This window comes from Pollachius pollachius (assembly GCF_949987615.1).
Source record: "Pollachius pollachius genome assembly, chromosome: 10".
NCBI classification, from domain to species: domain Eukaryota; kingdom Metazoa; phylum Chordata; class Actinopteri; order Gadiformes; family Gadidae; genus Pollachius; species Pollachius pollachius.
The window spans coordinates 14671913-14691452 of NC_136943.1; the positions used below are offsets into that span (position 1 = coordinate 14671913).

At 44.4% G+C, this 19540-nt stretch overlaps 1 protein-coding gene across 1 annotated transcript in view; it reads left to right on the forward strand.

Moving 5' to 3' along the window:
* Nucleotides 1–12909, forward strand: part of fgfrl1a (fibroblast growth factor receptor like 1a) — a 57023-nt gene extending 44114 nt beyond the window's left edge. The window contains exons 4-8 of the mRNA XM_079745234.1: nucleotides 1942–2031; nucleotides 8930–9268; nucleotides 10289–10461; nucleotides 10879–11059; nucleotides 11506–12909. Of these exons, the coding sequence (XP_079601360.1) occupies nucleotides 1942–2031; nucleotides 8930–9268; nucleotides 10289–10461; nucleotides 10879–11059; nucleotides 11506–11942 (1220 nt within the window). The 3' untranslated portion in view covers nucleotides 11943–12909. The remainder of the gene's footprint in view (nucleotides 1–1941; nucleotides 2032–8929; nucleotides 9269–10288; nucleotides 10462–10878; nucleotides 11060–11505) is intronic.
* The last annotated feature ends 6631 nt before the right edge of the window (nucleotides 12910–19540 follow it).

A 19540-nucleotide genomic window follows, 5' to 3' on the forward strand; every position in this document is an offset into this window, starting at 1 on the left:
ATGTGGTATTAACGACTCTACGTCGTTCATGGTGGACCACACACACACTCACTCCGGATGCTTCAATGCTCCGCGGACGATGGAAGGCATGAAAGCATTCCCGTGTTTCTGAGAATGATGTGATTACTGGGGTTCAGAGGTTACTGGCGGCATGGGATGTTCAGTCCCGGCAGAGAATGGACCCCCTATTTAAAGGGAGTTCTCCTTGCTCCTTCAAGGAAATCAATAACCAGAGCTGCATTATAGGAACGGGGAATCGGTTGTGATATGGTGCTAATGTGTGTGTGTGCGTGCGTGTGTGTGTGTGTTCTGTGGTAAAGAAACGTAATGAAGGATGAATACATTTGTTTCCTAAATCCACAATGGTAAGAATATACAAGTTTGGATATACAAACACAACCTTTTATTTGACTTTCATACTTTTTTGGTACTATACTTACACACACACACACACACACACACACACACACACACTTAAGCACACAATTGTCCAGCCACAAACACCCACACACACTCAGACACACACACACACAAACACAACACCACACTTTCACACAAACACACACATTACAACAACACACCACACACACACACCACAGGGCCAGTAATGAGCTGTTAGCCAGCATGCTATTAATATTAGCCCTGAGGATGTGGTGTTGCAGTCTGAGTAAGAAAGTCAAATGTTTATTTTCTTCCAAACTTCCATGGTTGTCCAAAAAGTGCTGCATGAGAGCTCAGCGAAAAGTTGGCCTCTTAAAACACAGTGAACCGTAAACATACACACTTAAATACAATCAATGTTCATATGCACACCTTGTGCATCACGCGCAGACCCTCACACGCTCACAAATCCAAATTCTCGGCTGTTGTGGGATTTTTTTCTTCTGATGAACAGCCAATTTGGATCGTACCACCCGGCCCCCCTCCTGTCCTCTCGTCATTTTCCTCTCTATCTCCCTCTTTTTCCCCCTTTCTTCCCTCCACTCCCCCCCTTCCCCTGCCCTCTCTTTTTCTTCCTCTGTCTTTCCCACTTGCATCTATCCGGCACTCAACCCCTAGTCTCGCTCCCCTTCTCTCTCTCTCTCTCTGTCTCTTTGTCTCTCTCTCTTTGATCGCCCCTCCAGGTTCGAGTCCAACATGGACCCTGGCAGAACTGATGTCTCTTTTCTATCTCTCTCTTTCTCTCTCTATGTGTGCGTGCGTGGGTGCGTGTGTGTGTGTGTGTGTGTGTGCTTGCGTGCGTGTGCGTGCGTGTGTGTTCATGGGTGTGTGCTTGTATCATGCGCGTAAGCGTGCATGATGTGTGTGTGTGTGTGAAGCGTGAAGCTACAGACAGATGTGTCTGTGCGTTCTGACGGTCTCTGGATGGCCGTCAGCGCCTGCCCCAGCAACAGGGCTGACAGGGGGAGAAATAGATACACATGAAGCAGAAAGTGAAACCTCTCCCGCTATGTGACGGTTATTGACACTGAGTCCTGCCCTGCCGGACGATATGTCTTCATTTAATCATTTTTCATACAGTATTGTCCGACCTGGAGGGGACGTTATGGGGGGAAAGGCCAATTGTATATATTACAATTTGTACAAAGCAGAATAAGTTAATGTTTATTAGAAGACACTGGTTGACCTCTGGAAATAGAACAAACATTACAATCAAATTACAATGAAACAGTTTTATAATCAATTAGGAAAATCTAAATCTGGTTCTAATATAAGGTGCTGAAATCTGTTAAATTTCATTTCCTTTCGAAGGTTCTTGGTTTAGAGCTATATGGGACTCAAATCTCTCTCTCTCTCTCTCTCTCTCTCTCTCTCTCTCTCTCTCTCTCATCTCTCATCTCTCTCTCTCTCTCTCTCTCTCTCTCTCTCTCTCTCTCTCTCTCTCATCTCTCTCTCTCTCTCTCTCTCTCTCTCTCTCTCTCTCTCTCTCTCTCTGTCTAGATGACTCCAGTGCAGTGAGAGATGCAACAGTGATGGACCCAGTAGAACGCCCCACGGAAGCTTCTGGAAAAACAAGGTACGAAAGAGTTTGTAGATGCAAATAAAAACATCCAAGACACGCATGTTAGGTTAACACCCCTGCCTGTGCCCTTCAGCAAGGCACTTGTATTAAACTCGAGTGGGATCTGGGGGCTTCTACTCTCTGCCCCACTGCTCCTATAAAAGATGGCACACATTACCCCATAGGGAACCATGCAGACATACAATCTTAAGTGTTTCCACGGGGAGTCTGTTCCCGGCTGTTTTGAAAACAGTGCAGACCTCTTTCCATGGTATCAGGATCGACTGTTTATCTGACTTGTTATCTGTGTGTCTGTCACTCACTCTGACACTTTACCTCTATCACATGCTGCCTGCTGGATCTGTCCATGTCTGTGTATGTGTTTCTTACATATACACAGCACACACACACACGCACACACACACGTACACATTCACATCTCTATCTGTGTGCCTCACGTCAGTGATATGGGTTGAGTGATAATAGGCTCTGACAGCGTAGAGGGTACATCTATGTGTGGGGTGTGATTAAGGACACACACACACCTTCCTGGCCGCAAACACACACACACACACACACGTACACACACAGCACAATCACACAACCACTCAAGCACAGAGTGACTCAAACACATACATATAACCCCACAACCTCAGACAAACTCTCACACACACAGACACACACGCAAACACACACACACACACACACAAACTAACTGGTACACAACCACATACAGGGAGCAAGACCTCCAAATGAAATTCAAACACGCAAGACTTCACATTTGGGCGTGTCCCAGGCGACACCTCAAAAGCTTCTGACCATGTCAAACTACAGGGGCTATGGCAGCCTGATCCCACATTCACACTGCGATGGCAAAATTGTGGTTGAAAATAACGCATTTTGATTAGTCTGAACCCAGCACAAGAGGCTGAAACTAGGAGAATGTATGTCCCTAAGAACCTGCAGTTTGCTTGGCAACTCCTACCTTAAGCCAGTTATCTAAGAATCAACAGGCCCTCTCTTGGTCTCTAACTTCAAACCGCATGAGAGTGACAAGGGAGGGAACGAGGGAGGAAGGGAGGGAGTGAGAGAGAGAGAGAACCCCTTTGGTTAACGGACTGAGAGAAAATAGATTGGACAGTACAGGTTGACAACCATTTTCCATGTTTGACCCCTCTCTATTCCCTCTCCTTCCAGACAGTATCATAAACCCGCCTTAAAAGAGCATACGAATAACTCGGTCTAGGAAAAGCCTATGTCTTGCTCACTCCCCTCGACCGCACCCTGCATCTTTACAATCAGATACTTTATGTTAAACTTCCTCCTCTGACTCATCTTATTCCGACCCCTAGAAAACATCTCTCTCATCTCTCAGACACAAGCACACACACACACAATCACACACACAACCTTCATCTCTATCTGGTATCTGGTTCAGAACATGGCCCCATGGTCGAACAGTTACAATAAAACATTTTACTGAGAAGAATCCTACTACGTCCTTGTCCTTTCCTGACCACTTTTCATTGACTTCAATGGAAAATATCACAAGGTCAAGGTAAGGTGTTAAAGGAGAATTCATAAGGACTGAAGATAAGACAACCGCGGTGCTAAGAGAATCTGACAGCACTTACACTAGGCTACGTCATTTTGCAAGAGCGGATGTTGGTCTGCAGTGGTGAAAGTAATGTTCTGAAGATGGACTTGTAAAAACACATCTTGGATATTTTGCCCCGATAGTTCTTACTACGATGTTTCATGCAGACTGTATAAACGGGGAGAATCGGGTGAAAAATATGACTTCGTTATAATAAAGGTTGTTCATGCTCAACCTCCTGTCGACTCATATTTATGTACATCAATCCCAATTAGTATGATTGTATGAAAATCCTTTTCGTCAGGTAAGTTTTTGTTTTCTAGAACGGTTGAATGATTTAGGTTGTTTAAATGTAGCTGCAGCAAGGAATGTTTGGAAAGGATTATCTTCTTTCTCTAAATGACAGGATGTTCCTAGTGTACCCTATATTAAGGAGATGAGAACCCTTCCTCAGCATTTAGAGAAGTCAAACAGCTCTTATCCTGGCTGCCACTTAGATACATCTAGGGCCTTTCACTCATTAGGGAACCTTCCTACGCAAAAAATACTATTAAACCGGAGCCCATATGCTTCTTTCTCTCCTCTCATACCTGAACCCTGACCTTTTACCCTTTTCTCTCACCTCTATCACCTCTCCTGGCCCTCTCTCTTTTATCAAGCAAAAACTCACTTTTTGATTACCTCTCTCTCTCTCTCTCTCTCTCTCTCTCTCTCTCTCTCTCTCTCTCTCTCTCTCTCTCTCTCTCTCTCTCTCTCTCTCTCTCTCTCTCTCTCTCTCTCTCTCTCTCTCTCTCTCTCTCTCTCTCTCTCTCTCTCTCTCTCTCACAGTAAAGCAAAATCTCACTTGGCATTATTCATGTATTTTCAGTGCCTAAGAAAGTATTCACAGAAGAAAGAAAGCGCACACAAGTGAGAATAAAGTTATCATGAGAGGAGAAAAAAAGTCTCTCTCTGTGCTCTATCCATTCTGTCTGGTCCTGCTCACACACACAGCAGCATGTTCTCAATACAGATGACTGGTGGCAGCTCTTTAAAGCCTTCAAGGTGTGTTTGTTTTGTTATCTGGCCCAGCCTAGGGTCAGCCGGTTGGCGGGGGAGCGGGGGGGAGATTCCCGCTGAGTAATGCCACCCTGACACATAATTCTCTGGCTGTTTGTTTACCCAGAGGTGAACTTACCACCATGTACAAAGATACAGGGTCAAAACCCTCCCTCTTTCATTATGAGCAATCCCCCCCTCCATTATCAACATTATGTATCTACCGGGGGTCAGCCCATCAGGGTTATAAAATCAAGCGCTCCTGTAAAACTTCTTCCAAGCTTATTTTCTCTTTGATATCTTGTCTCTTGGTTATGTTTTCTTCTCCTGACGCCGGTTGCCAGGAGAGATATGAGTAACATGTTATAGTGAGCCAATAGGTTTGTTATAACAGGTCCTCTTGACTGGATGGAGGATTAAGTGTGTCTAGTGCGAGGTGAGCTTTAGTACGTGAAGGTTCCCTCTGACTTTTTAATCAAGGTTTGCTGTCAAATCATGGACATAATTGATGCTTTCAAACATGATGTGTTTCAATGAATGAGGCACTTGATTGTATTCTATGTTGGTGTCTGTTTGTCTGTTTGTGTTTATGTGTGTGTGTGTGTGTGTGTGTGTGTGTGTGTGTGTGTGTGTGTTTGTGTCAATGACCGCGTGTGTTTGTGTGTATGTGTATCTCTGTGTTCGTAAGTAGGTAATGATTGTAATCTAAGTTGCGCGTATGCAATTTTGTGCAGCAGAGAAGAGGAAATGACTGAAAATATTTACCTAGCAAAACAATTAAGTTCACTACTGCAATTTACCCCGCCTAAACAAAGAGGGACGAAGCCATATGCAGTTTCAGCCAAGAGCGGAATATTCTGGCAAGAGTTTGGATTATGACCTCATTCATCCTGGCTGCTTTCCCAAATGTTCGCTCATTCGCTAAACTGTCGTCAACCAACCCTGGCGGCCATTTTGTAGTGTGTTCCTGTATTTCATATTGAGACACTATGTGGTTAGGGGCTGTTCCTCTATTGTTCCACTTTGTATGGTTTAGAACAAATGTCAGAACAAACAACCCATACACAATACTCGCCAATATTCCCATGGACAGCATGATTTACCACCCTTGCATTTAGTACGTTTGGAGGATGGTGTGTCCACCCATCTATCATAGTATCTATCAGTCAACGAAATAGGTTATGTGTATACTTTATTACTGTAGTGCTCCCAAACACTAGAGAAACAGTCAGTTAACCTCCATAGAGGAATTAGAATCCCTACAGCACACGCTGGACAGAAAGAAACTTGTTCTAACCTTCATTATTCATTACTTACTTGGACCCCTTGCACACAGGAGAATATTCCAAACATAGTTACTAACTTAACAACCAGCCTACCAGGGACTTTGATTAAAGTAACTTATGATTAGCTAACCCGAAATAAAACAAAGAAGGCAGTGAAAATCAGTTGTTATTATTCACAAATCAGTTTCACACTTATTTGAGCTAACAAAGTTACTTTAGTGCATCTCAATACGTTTCCTAATCCCGTAAAAGTGTCTCATAAGAACTTTCTAGAGTCTCTGCATGTCTGATCTGTTCCTCCTGGTCTGCAGTACGCGCCTCATAAACGTTAAAGCTGTCTTCTGTGATTTACAGTATCTTCCTCAGTAGTGCCTTTTATTGTTTTAGTCTTGTTTCACTTCTCGAACATGCTAATGCTGCCCAAAAAGTGTGTGTGCGTGTGCATGTTTTTACGACTGATTCATTTAGCCACTTCCATCTAAGCTGTGCTCAAGGATGCTTAACAAGCAGACTGTGGAGCCTTGGGGATCAAACCCGGTACCTTTTGGTTGGAACAAGTCAACGCCTGAGCCACTCCACTCCTCTGCCTGTCAATGTTTTTTGTAATTGATTAGATTTAATACACCTTATTCAATTCCAAGGTTGATACTGTGTTGGTCCCCAATGCATACGATCAGGGAACAAAATCCAGAAACATGTACAACACATCACATTCCCAAGAGGGCCTAAGCACAGCTCAGTAAAAATCATACCAAAGCAGAGATGGAAATTAACTTTAATTTTAATTCATTTTTTGCCCACCAGCCACTGTGGCAGGTAGATTTAAAAATCTACCAGTCACTCATCTTTTTTACCAGCCACGTTTTATACGCTATATATATTTTTTAATATATGCGGACATTTTAAACAATATAATAGTAACAATAGATAAGAAAAGTGTTTTTCATACACATCATTTTTTCCATCAGAAGTGATTTTTACTGTAAGTAGGTGCTAACAAGGAGCCGAGTTGAAAATGTTACACTCCTACCGCTTATGATAAACAATACACAGGTATCTGCCATGTTAAGTTGAGGTTACGATGACAAGTTTTGGGATAATTCATCTATATAAAGTATTTTCAATAAAAAACAAATTGACATTAACAATAAAACAACATGGCTACACCATCATAAGTCAATAGGAACATTTGTTTTTTCAGTGCACTGGCCTTTTAATTTCTTCGATTCAACCAGATGTATAATGAAATCTGCCCCTATAATGCAACAGATGTATCCTTTCGGTATAAGAAGACTCATACTCTGCCTATGCATTCGAAATTAAACATTTGAAAACAGACCATGAAGAAACAAGAACAAGAAACAATGACTTAATAAGTGCAAGACACATTGAAAAACGTCAGAATACATTAAACTATATATATAGGAACTCGTTAGCGTATCTGTTTGTTTACGTTCGCTATGCAGCCCTGCTATTGCGCATTCACAGACTGGCTTTTGTCAAAGGAATACCCGGGCAATGATGGATTTAATATGGTCACAAACGACTAAACATTGGATCTTTGTATGGATTTTGATATGAATTGGATGAATTTGGATGAATTGATAAGCTCCTGTAAGGGCTACGATGGCACAGATGACAGCTGATTTGGAACGGAACAACAGCAAATTAAGGAACCCCGACTTTTTTACTGTTCAATTATTAATGTTGTTTTTGAACAACATTATTCCGAGCGATTTGAATACTCGCTCGGAATATCCAACGAGTATTCTTAGTCTGTAAAATGGTATTCAGGACAGCCCTACGTCTTAGCACACACACTTGACATCTGTTTTTGACCAGACTGACAGAAAGCAGCTGTTTGCCAAACAAGTGAGCAGAGCTCTAAGGTTACCCAACATGCTAGTTTTTCGACAGCAACAAACTATTGCATTAGGCATAATAGAAAATAAAAAATTAACTTACGTGCAGTGCCCTTCGAAGTCTTGAAATGGCCTACCTTTTTAGAAATTGAGTGTGCATTTCGAAATAGTAGAGCCATTCTATCAAGCTGGGCTGTTTTGAGGCTAACGAGCGTCCTCATCGCTGTCGTGGTTTCGGGCGCTGATTTTCCCTTGGCAATTTTCAAAACGTGAAGGTGACTTTTTGAGGACTCGTGGTCCTTCACGGCTTCCAATTATAGGTTTTGTGTCCCACTCACAAAACTATTGGACCTGTGGCCATCCGAAGCATGTTTACGACAGAGAGCACAGAACATTGTCTGGCTCGTCCCGTCAAACACCAGCCGGTCACGGTGTTGCCCACTGTCCGATTTTCGCCATCTCTTAGCAAAATATACCGAATGTTGATACCGGCATATTATCTCTATGGTTACCGGTATATTATCCCGGATGTTGACAGTCGCAGTTCAGCAAAAGAGGCGTAGAAGAAGAAGGGGGCCGGATGTTGACAGTAATGGTTGTGGAACTGTTCAGCGCCGGATGACGAATGTATTAAATATGCAAATTTGAACGGACCTGACTGGAAAGTATTACCCGACACAGTGGCGGGTGAAGTCACACATTTCACCCGCCACCATACAAATCCACCCGCAAATGGCGTGTGGCGGGTGTTAATTTCCATCCCTGTACCAAAGTAATAAAGTAAAAACACTGGTACAAAAGATTTAAATGTCGGTGTTGAAACCAATCAGAAGCTTAAAAAAACAACAGGAGACACCAGAGCCCACAACCATATCACTTATGTCTTTGAGATTATAACCGTTGTGTATTACACAGTTTTTAAATAACAACACGTGGAAGTGTGTCTTTACGTATGTTTGAACATATGTCTTGGCCAGGTCTCCGTTGAAATGGGACTGTTTTTAATGGGACTTTCCTGGTTAAATAAAGGTCAAATAAAAAACAAAATAAAATATGCTGAGGATATGCAATCTCATTCTTCTCCTCCTCCCCCGCTCCTTTCCACCAACACCACCACCCCCACCCCCACCACCACCACCATCAGTGCGGCCCCGCTTCACCCAGCCGGCCAAGATGAGGAAGCGTGTGATCGCGCGGCCCGTGGGCAGCTCTGTGCGCCTCAAGTGCACGGCGAGCGGCCAGCCCCGCCCGGACATTGTCTGGCTGAAGGACAACCGCCCCCTGGAGGCGGAGGAAGGCGCGGCGGAGGCGGCGGAGGAGCGAGGAGCAGAGGAAGCAGGAGGAGAAGGAGAAGGAGAGGGAGGGAGGAAGAAGTGGACTCTGAGCTTGAGGAACCTGAGCCCAGAGCACAGCGGGAAGTACACCTGCCACGTGTCCAACCCCGCCGGGGAGATCCACGCCACCTACAAGCTGGAGGTCATCCGTAAGTCCCGCCCTCCATCTGTCACTCCGGTGTGAGCGGGGTTTTGTTTGGTGTGTGTTGGTTAGGGTCAGGGTTTATCTTGGGGGAAATAAGTTTCCGCATATTTTGTATGGAAAATTATGGAGCTCATTTTGGGGCAGGATAGTGTAGCGGTTATGGGATTTGACTCTAGTAGTGGGTTCAATCCCCGGCGTCTTTAAGCAAGGTCTTTTAACTCCTACCTGCTCCTCAATGACATGTTTCTAAACCCACTGATAGCCGCTTTGGATCAAAGTCTGCTAGATTACGTAATAGTAATAAGTAAGTTGTGGTTGAGACATAAATTGTTAAAAGCTACAGAAACATCTTATTTTCTTCTTGTTAAAATTCAAAAACATTTCAAGCACACAATTAATATTTCCAACGATAGAGGACTATTACATCATGTGTATCATCATAGAATACATGTGTTTCTGGATAGAAATAATTAGTGATGTGAGACGTTCGTTTTGAAAGACACTCCATCCATGAGTGTGTTTTGAAAGCTGATTTTAGTGTGTGTGCATATAAATCAATAAATGCATCTGTGCATGTGTGTGCTTTTGTGTGAGTGTGGGTTTGTGTGTGTGTGTGTGTGTGTGTGCGTGCGTGCGTGCGTGCGTGTGTGTGTGTGCGTGTGTGTGTGTGTGTGTGTGATATTGATGGCTGCTTGTTGATTGCCTCAGACTTTACTTCTCCCTCTCTGCTTCACACATCTGTTATGTATTCAAGCACACCTGCTCTCACACACACACACACACACACGCACACACACACACACACACACACACACACACAATCCCCCAGGCAAGCATAGGATGGAAGTAATCAAATCAGGGATGTCTTTTGTCAAATGGGACGGTATCTCTCTCAGTGGAGATACATGGAGCGACCCCTGACTTCAAACACATGATCACACCAGTACATAGTCTAGCAGCACTACAAAGTATAAAAAGTAATACCTTGTGATTGATTGGAGTCTTCCCCTCCCCCCCTTTTCAGAACGTACCAACTCCAAGCCCATCCTGACCGGTACCCACCCGGTCAACACCACTGTGGACTATGGGGGGACCACGTCCTTCCAGTGTAAGGTCCGCAGCGACGTCAAGCCTGTCATCCAGTGGCTGAAGAGGGTGGAGCCGGGCGACGAGAACAAGTATAACTCCACCATCGAGGTACACACACTCACACACGCAGACACACACACACACACGAGCACGTCATTGTTTCCTAGACACGTGACGTCGTTATAGTTTATAGGAAGATGTGCTTTTTTTATGGGTGGATGCTTCACAGAACTTAGGGCCCATTTTTGGTCTATTGGGTTGATAGTTTGTGTATCACCTGACTGAATACTTTTTTACTTTATTTGATTGATAAATACCCTGTATTAAAGACCCTGCCCCTGGGGCAGCCCGGTTGCTACTACCGGGTAGCAATACCATTAAGGCTTAGTCCTGATCGCAGCCACCCGGGTTTGATTCCTGCTCTCTCACTCTATAATAAAGCATAAAGAGCTGAGAGCTTAACTGAGAGTGCATCAAAAGAGCCTCAGCCGTCCAGTGGCCCTGACAGCGTGTTGTGTTGTGGAGGTGGGGGACCACCGCTTCGTAGTGCTGCCCACCGGGGAGGTGTGGTCGCGCCCCGACGGCTCCTACCTCAACAAGCTGCTGATCAGCCGCGCCAAGGAGGGGGACGCCGGCATGTACATCTGTCTGGGGGCCAACACCATGGGCTACAGCTTCAGGAGCGCCTACCTCACCGTGCTGCCAGGTGTGTGTGTGTGTGTGTGTGTGTGTGTGCGTGTGTGTGTGTGTGTGTGTGTGTGTTTGTGTGTGTGTGTGTACCTCGATGGTGGAGTTATGTTTGTATATATTTCTTTGGCGTGACTAACCTTCACCAACAAAGAAACACACAATATCCACTTGCAACAGACGAAAGGGAAGAGCAAACTGGGAAATCGCAAGGAGCCGGATATAGCAGTTATGTTTGATATAACTGGATAAATGGAGGGTTTCCTGGTTAAATTATTGGTATGCTCTGTCTTTTCCCTTCTAGCTATTTGTTGAATATCTCTCAATGCTTTGAGTGGCCCCAGTGGTTAGAATACTGCTGTATGATGCACGTGTATGCTTATCACTACACACGATTCACAGCTTTTGTTTTGGTTATTAAACATCCCTCTCTCTGCTTCATCCCCTCCACCATTAATCTTCTAGATTTGAAGCCAAACGTCGCCCCCGTTCCCATGGCAACCGCCCCCAGCCTCCCCTGGCCGGTTATAATAGGCATCCCAGCAGGTGTGGTCTTCATACTAGGCACCGCCCTTCTCTGGTTCTGCCAATCAAAACGCACATGCTCCACCTCCGCTTCCTCGTCTTCCTCCACCCTGCCGTCCGTCCAGCGGCCCGCGGCAGCAGCCAATCGGGAGCGAGCCGGGCCCGCGGCTCACACCGCGCCAGCCAATGGGGACAAAGATTGCCTGTCTTACGAGGACTACGTGGCCCATCAACCGCAGCAGCTGCTCCTGGCCCAGGGAGGCCCGGCACTGGCACCCAAGGTGTACCCCAAGCTGTACACGGACATACACACGCATACGCACTCGCACGTGGACGGGAAAGTGCACCAGCACCAGCACATCCACTACCGGTGTTAGCACTGGGGACGCCGCTGGGGCCCATAGACATCCATACCTTCACTCTGTCTGTGTTTGGGGACTCGGTGAGAGAAACGGTTGGCACCAACACGGACCGCAGTTACCCGCTGTAGTCGATCATGACACAGAGGACCGGGACACGGGAAGGAACACGACGGACTGTGAGGAGATTTGTGGAGAAACCGGAGAAGGGAACTTGCTTAAAGAAGTGTTTTGTTTTCCGAGGGGTTTTTGATCTCTTTTACAACCGTGAGTGTTTGCATATTGAGAGCTGGACATAAAAACAAAATTGAGGACTGCAGTGGATCAGAAACATAATTATTTACAGGTGGCACAGCAGTTACAACCCAGCAGTGAAACGCCTGTTATTTAAGACTTTTCTGAATACCAAACTCACCCACCCTTCTAGACCATATATATCAGCACCTGGAGCCTTCTGCCAGCAACACAGACATCCGTGGTGTGAGCTGAAAGCATCAAACTCTTTTCTCTTTTTTCTTTCTTTGCTCACCTTCGATAACACTCTTACCTCCTTAGTAAATGCATAAAGTGCATATAGTATTTACATCACAGAAATCCAAACTGATTTATTTGTGCAGACTGATCATTCTTGAATGAACCGTCTCATCCAAAGTAAAGAACTGTCCAGCAGTCATTTGTTGTGGAGGATTAGTGTCTATATTCCATAGTCCATGATTTTCACACCTGACGAGGCATACAGAGAGCAGCGAACCCCGTCAGCCGAGGAGGCGCCCAAACCAGATCAAGGCATTGCGGCCGTGTCGGGCGACGCCATGGTCTGGGTCCGCAGCGACCTTGTAAACCCCAGGGAGAGAGCCCACATCAAACAGCACTCTGGTGGCGTTGTGGGCTTGCAAGACTCACTTCCCGGTGCGAAGGCCCCGTTTCCCATTCCTCGTTGTCTACTTCTCAAGTTTGTTTGACACCCGCCAGCGTTTGAATGAAACGGGAGCGGGGCTGGAGGGCGGGGAGGGGGGCTTAGGGTTAGGGGGCTGGGCAGACAGATCAGGGATATCGGATCTCCGCCCCCTGTCAGAACCGAGTGCTCCTCGGGCCGCTAAGCGAAGAGATGGAGGAGCCAGTTGAGAAGGAAGCCCGCTTGAAATTGTTTCCAGATTTCTGGGATTGCTGTGGAATCACTAGATATGTAGCAGGCTCTTGTCACCCTCTTATGAGATTTAGAGGGGTTGAGAGAAGACAGTTACAGCCATTTCAAACTTTCTCTTTTTTCTTTATTTTAAAAACAGGCAGAAGGGTCCAGCATTAACCCCCGCAAGATGTTCAGTAGACAAGGCGGTGAATCATACAGAACACACATTTCCATCAACGCTACAACAGGGAAACTATAAAAGAGTCAAATGTGTGAACGGAGATTGCGTGTTGCGCTGTCGTTCATGTACAGACATTTTAAAAAGTGGCCTCCATTATTGTATTGATGTTGTATGTGAAGGACAAACGTATTGTAAAAATGCTCTAAAAACCAACACAAATGAAAGGTATGTGTAAAATATATGTATTTGTTAGAAATAGTGTGGCAAAGTCACACCCCTTCCGGTAGAGCCCATGGGACTTATGAGATCGAAAAATATGTGTGGGTTTCAATGGAGAGAAATTATCTTCTGGTCCAAGTCTTTATATGCCCTGGATTACACATATGTTGTTTGTGGATTTAAATGATAATTTTTCATGTCAAGAGTTTGACCGTTTATTGTGCAATTGTTCAGTTAAAGGCTGTAGAGAAAACACAATGAGAAAGACTACACGTCTCGTATGTGACGTCACGCTCTCTGCGACCGGCGTGGAGAAGACCGACAATCTCCCCAACGGCATAACTGAAACTCTCCACATGCCCCGACTTATAATGGTTTTCACCTCTTTTGAGGCTTTTATCCTCCCCTTGGAAAAAACCTAACATTATCAAACTTCTTCACGAAAATGCTTAGTTTTCTTTGCATGATAAATTATCATTTAAATCCACAAACAACATATGTGTAATCCGGAGCATATAAAGACTGGGACCAGCAAATAATTACTTTCTCTCCATTGAAACCCATTCATATTTTTCGATCTCATAGGTCCCATGAGCTCTACCGGAAGGGGCGTGACTTCGCCACTCTATAGGAGAGAACTTAAAAAATAAAGTAATATTCTATTCATGTTTATTAGAACTAAACTACATATATCATTATTGGTACTAAAACCCACAAATGAAAGCCATATGGACACATTTATTTACAGCATTTGATATCAAAGTCAGTGGTGCCAATGCATTGATGCTTAGCTGCTGACCCCCATTAAAAAACTTTGTTGGTTTGTAATAAAGCAATAAACGTCTCTACCAGTGAAGCGACCAAAGGAGAACCCCTCAAACAATTCTTTCACTATAGCAGTGTGCTTCTCACAGATGGTTGTAGCTGGGACTTTCATTGTTTTATTGCTAAATGGTCATTGCAAGGGTTTTTTTTTAGTCCTGTTAACTAAATAGTGGAAAAAATTCAAAAGTTGAATGTGAAAACTTAGATTCTGGGTTTTCAGCGTTTGATAGCTAAATTTCTAGCACCAAAGTGTAAAGGTATTTCTAAACATCATTAATGGCTTCTCTGATAACTCCATGTAGTCTGGTATTGGATTTGCAGTATAGCCAACATGCTCCCTCATTGGTTGCATTAGAACAAACCCTCAGCTGATGAACCAATCCCACAGAACATTTTGATCCAATCAGCCAATCACAATGGACTATTCTTTGGCTCTTGAATTCTCAGGTGACCATGGTAGTATATGAGCCAGACCATTATATACATCAGCGGAATGTTATATTTAATTTGTTGCCCTTGACTGCTTCAATAATAGCATTATTTCAAAGGTACACTCTGTGCCTTTAAACGTTTTAAAAAGTTGGTGATTGAGATTTCATTCACCATTTGATAGCTAACATTTCATTTATTGTACAGGGTGGTGTTGATAACTAAATTCTGGGCTATGAAATCTTTTTTTCAGTAGAGTAAGCATTTGACATCCATCAATGGAGTATTGTATAATCATACACAGCGCTCTCATAACGAAAGGAAAAGCAGTTCAATAATAGTTTAAGTAATTATTACTCCATGTCTCATTTTTAATAAAAGATCAAATTAGCTTATATTTTTTATAGTTTGTTTAACGTGGTGATGAGCCCCTGGTGTTATGTGTTGAAGCTATATCACTGCCAAATAGCCAGATAAATGTATGTTCATGCACTTATTACTGTTGACTCTATGAAATTACATTATCTTTAGTATTGAAACAAACGTTGCCATGTCTATTGTTTAATTTTGTACGTTGTTTGAAACCTCTCCAATAATTTCAATATTTTTAATGTGTTCAAATCAACGTTGTTTCGTCTTGTTATTTATCCTCATCTGATACAACTGTTTCATGTAACATAATTGGGCATTTTATTTGTGATCGACGCGAACACTAAGGCTGTTTTTTCACCCATAGTAAAGTGTAGCCGCATGATCAATGTAGTCTTATTGTAAGCTATTTGGTAAATCCCACATGTATCCATGTATGATATTTATATGTGCTGCAGGAATATACAACACTCTATCGATAATCTTTGTATCGACAATCTTGTACAGTATCTCATCGTTAAGGATGAAAAGTCAGTGTGTTAGAGCTGTTATTTTCATCACCATTAAAAATGTAACAAATCAACCTCCTTGTCCTTGGGATAATACCAGATTGTGTGTTTGCCTGTTTATCCGTCTGTCAGCCTGTTGCGACTCTGTTGCCCGTCTGTCTATCTGTCAAACATTCTTTCTGTCTGATTTATCATTCAGATCTCTCTACTCGACCTACATAACCGCCTATCCCCTTCACACACACAAACACACACACCTCACAAACGCGTGTGTGAGAAGTGAAGTAGATCAAGTGCCTTTATATATGTAGAGACATTGGTGACACATTCACACAAACACACACACACACGCACACACACGCACACGCACACACGCGCACACACACGTACACACACACACACACACACAAAACCCACCCCCTTAAGAAAAAGCAGCCTAGTTGCTTAAGGAGCGATACCCTAGGGGCCAGGTTGAAGAGGGGGGCCGTCCCTAAATAGTTGTAGCTCCTCAGTCGTGAGAGCAACAGTTGGCCTTATCTATCACCAGGGGGCTGACAGACGGACACGCGGTGCGTGCGGAACAGAGAGCGTGAGGGCCCTGCGTCCTCTCCCTCCGCTCTCTGTCTCTCGCTCTGACTCATTAAGGGGAGGAGAGCCGATGAAAGACAACCCGTCTGAGAGCAGCAGGACGATCAAGTGCTGACGAGAGAGGGGGAACAGGACGGCATGAGGAGGCGCATGGATCGGTGTCAGCGATAGAGGAGCGAGGCGAGCGAGCACGAAAAAAAACGTTAAGGGTGGGGTGGGGGGTTGTGACATGTTTCAAGAGGTTACATAAAAAAAGCATGTTTTTCGAAGAAAAATTTGGAATTGCATCGCCCAAATAAATAATAGTTAAGCCATCAAACAGACTTTTGAAACAAGTTAAATTGAGAATATTGATAAACACTTGGAAATCTATGTGCAGCCACATAAAAATTAGATTTGTGGGCCTAGACAGAAGCAAAAGGACTAAGAGTACAGAAATTCCTGCGCACCTAAAAGTGACGTACAGGTTAAGTGTCATCTGCTTCTCCCAACACCTCCTATTCATTCTGACCTAATCCTGACTTTTCGAATCCACCTTTGCGAGTTTGATCGTCTATGTACTGAGAGATGTGCGGGAGGAAAAAACTGAGTAAGACAAGGAGTGAGTAGTTGGGAGGTGCAGAAGAGAGGGATAACAGAAACCCCTCGCTGACAGATGTGTTGAGGTCACATCCTTCTGACGAGAGGTGATGACATAGAAGAACATGTCGAGGCTGTACGAGATTTAGGACGTTTAATAAACAGGCAAGAATCATAGTTCAGAATCATAGGGCCTTTGATAATATTGACTGATGTGAATGGTGACAGTCAAAATGAATGACATATGGTTGTCGATTTCAGCGCCTGTTTGTTTATTCAGTTGAAAAAAGTGTAAATAGTTGCATGCATATTGTTCAACTAGAAAGTAGTGTCAGGGTCTGTTGTTTCAACCAGACATTTTAGTGGCTTTAAAGTTCAAACTAGAACGGACCAGTTCAAGTACAAAAGAAAAGAGGCAAAGGAGAATGGCAACACCAGGCAGACAAGAGTTAAAGCCCTATAGCCTACATTGAAAAGTACTTTCAGTTCAACAGAACATTCACCTACCTGCTTCTTCCCCAGTCCCTGGGAAGTATCTGGCACTGCTGCGGTTGTCATTTTCAAACAGTGGAAAGAACATATTCTTCTGCTCTGTCTGGTACATGCAGGCATTGAAGCGGTTATGTGTGTTCAGCTGGATGTCGTCTGGTTAGTGGTGCGGTCGCGTGGGGATAAGCACCAACCACAACGCTGAGATCCAGTAATCCAAGTGTCTCACGTTGTCTGTGAGAAAAAGAACCATCAAGTATCTTTGTGTAAACAGATGGCTCTTTCTATGGCTCTTTAACCTCTTCTAGAGGTTACGAGTTGACATTGAATAATGATAGGAGGAGTACACCATGACACAATTTAATTTGTTGGTCATTTGACTTTCTTAGAAAGTGTCAACACATACACAACACTCAAAAGGATAAACGGCAAACAATAAGTAGCATGGCACATGCGTACACCACACATTTGTGTTGTTGTTGCTGTATATTTTTCTTGCGCTTTTTAAAGTAAGCAGGATGTTTAGTGAGGTTATGTATCGGTACAAACAATCCCTCAATTGTATAAGAGTTAGTCAGAGTCTTTTAGGAGTCCAAAGATTTCCTCTGCTCTACATCCTCTGGCCTTTAGACCGCAGGTATCAAAAGCCTGGCCTTAGCGTGTGCTGGCTAGTTCTGTTGTTGGTTAGACACACGCTATGTCATGACACCTGTGTAGCCCTGTGCTCCATCAAGGCTCTGGGGTGAGGAGCTGGATAGAGGAGGAGGAGAAGGAGGAGGAGGAGACCTCCACCCTTTTGGGGCTCTGGGAGGATCTGCTCAGGAAATTCCTGGGGCTTTAGGGTCTTATGGGAACCTCAGAGTCCACCTCTTCCGTGTGTTCAGGCTAAGACCCTCTGATGGGGAGAGGCCTCGTTCCGGAACGGTTTGGATCAGCTACAGCGGTCTGGAGGACATTATGATATGAATAATAATAATAATGAGAAAAATACATAAAGTGTGTGTGACTGAGTGTGTGCATGTGCGTCTCTGTGTGTTTGCATGTGAATTTGTGTGTGTATGTTCATGCAAGTGCATGTATTCATGAGTACGTGTTTGCGTGTGTAGACAAGTTTGTGTGTGTGTGTGTGTGTGTGTGTGCGTTTGTGCGTGTGTGCGTGCGTGCGTGCGTGTGTGTGTGTGTGCGTGTGTGTGTGTGTGACTGTGTGTTTGTGTGTGTGAGTTTGCATGCATATGTATGCGTTCGTACGCATGTGTGTTTGTGTATGTGTGTTTGTGTGTGCATGCAGGAGTATGTGTGCTCATGTGAGTGTGTGTGTGTGCATGCAGGAGTATGTGTGCTCATGTGAGTGTGTTTGTGCATGCAGCCACTCTGTTGTCGTAGTGCAGTCCCTTCTATTCAGCCAGAGTGAAAGTTTTAGAGACCTTTCAGAAACCTTCCGGAAGCCTTCTGGGCCTCAGGGCTGACTACTGTGGGAAGATATTGTGGTGCTGCTGGTGGAGGTGGAGACTGAGGGAAGGTGTCCTGTTGGAGATGGATTTTTGGAAGGGGTCGGCCAAGCGGTTGACTGGGCAGGAGGGTGTGAATCCGTGGAGGAGATTCCTGCGAAGTTGAGTCAACAGCAGCTGGGCTGAACAAGAGCCTTTCTAAAGAGCCTGTTAAGCGCTTTAACTGTGAAAGGGAGTGCACAGGTGAATGGAGGCATGACCATGAAGGGCAACAGCACACAAGACATACTCATGTCACACAGGCGCACACATGCACAAGCACACACGCATGCACAAGGATTCTGAAGCACACACACACGCACACACACTCACACAGTAAAATACCAACACATGCATGCAAACCCATTCTCTCACAAACAACATACTTAAATAGCCATGGCATACATACAAACCCACACACAAAAGAACACCTGGGACATACATTTACATGCATAGGCACAGGCACAAGAAACACATGGATGTTGCACAAAAACTTCACAGACACCCACGCCCATAGATGCATACATGTGAACGCACACACCAAACACAAGCACACACACTAACACACACTGCTGGGTAAGGCACATAGAAAAGACACCTGGCTGGCATTGAGTCTGTTTTGTGTTTGCATAGTTTGGCGGATGCTCATCCTCCCACCACAAAGCCTCCTTTAATACCAGGGCAACACAGAACACAAAGCCTGGATAAGAGGCTGCGTCTCCTTCTCTGTACTTCCGTCAGCCCTCCCTCTCGCCTCTCTGTACCTTCCAATCCCTCCCTTTCTGATTTCTGTCCCTTTGCACTCTCACCTT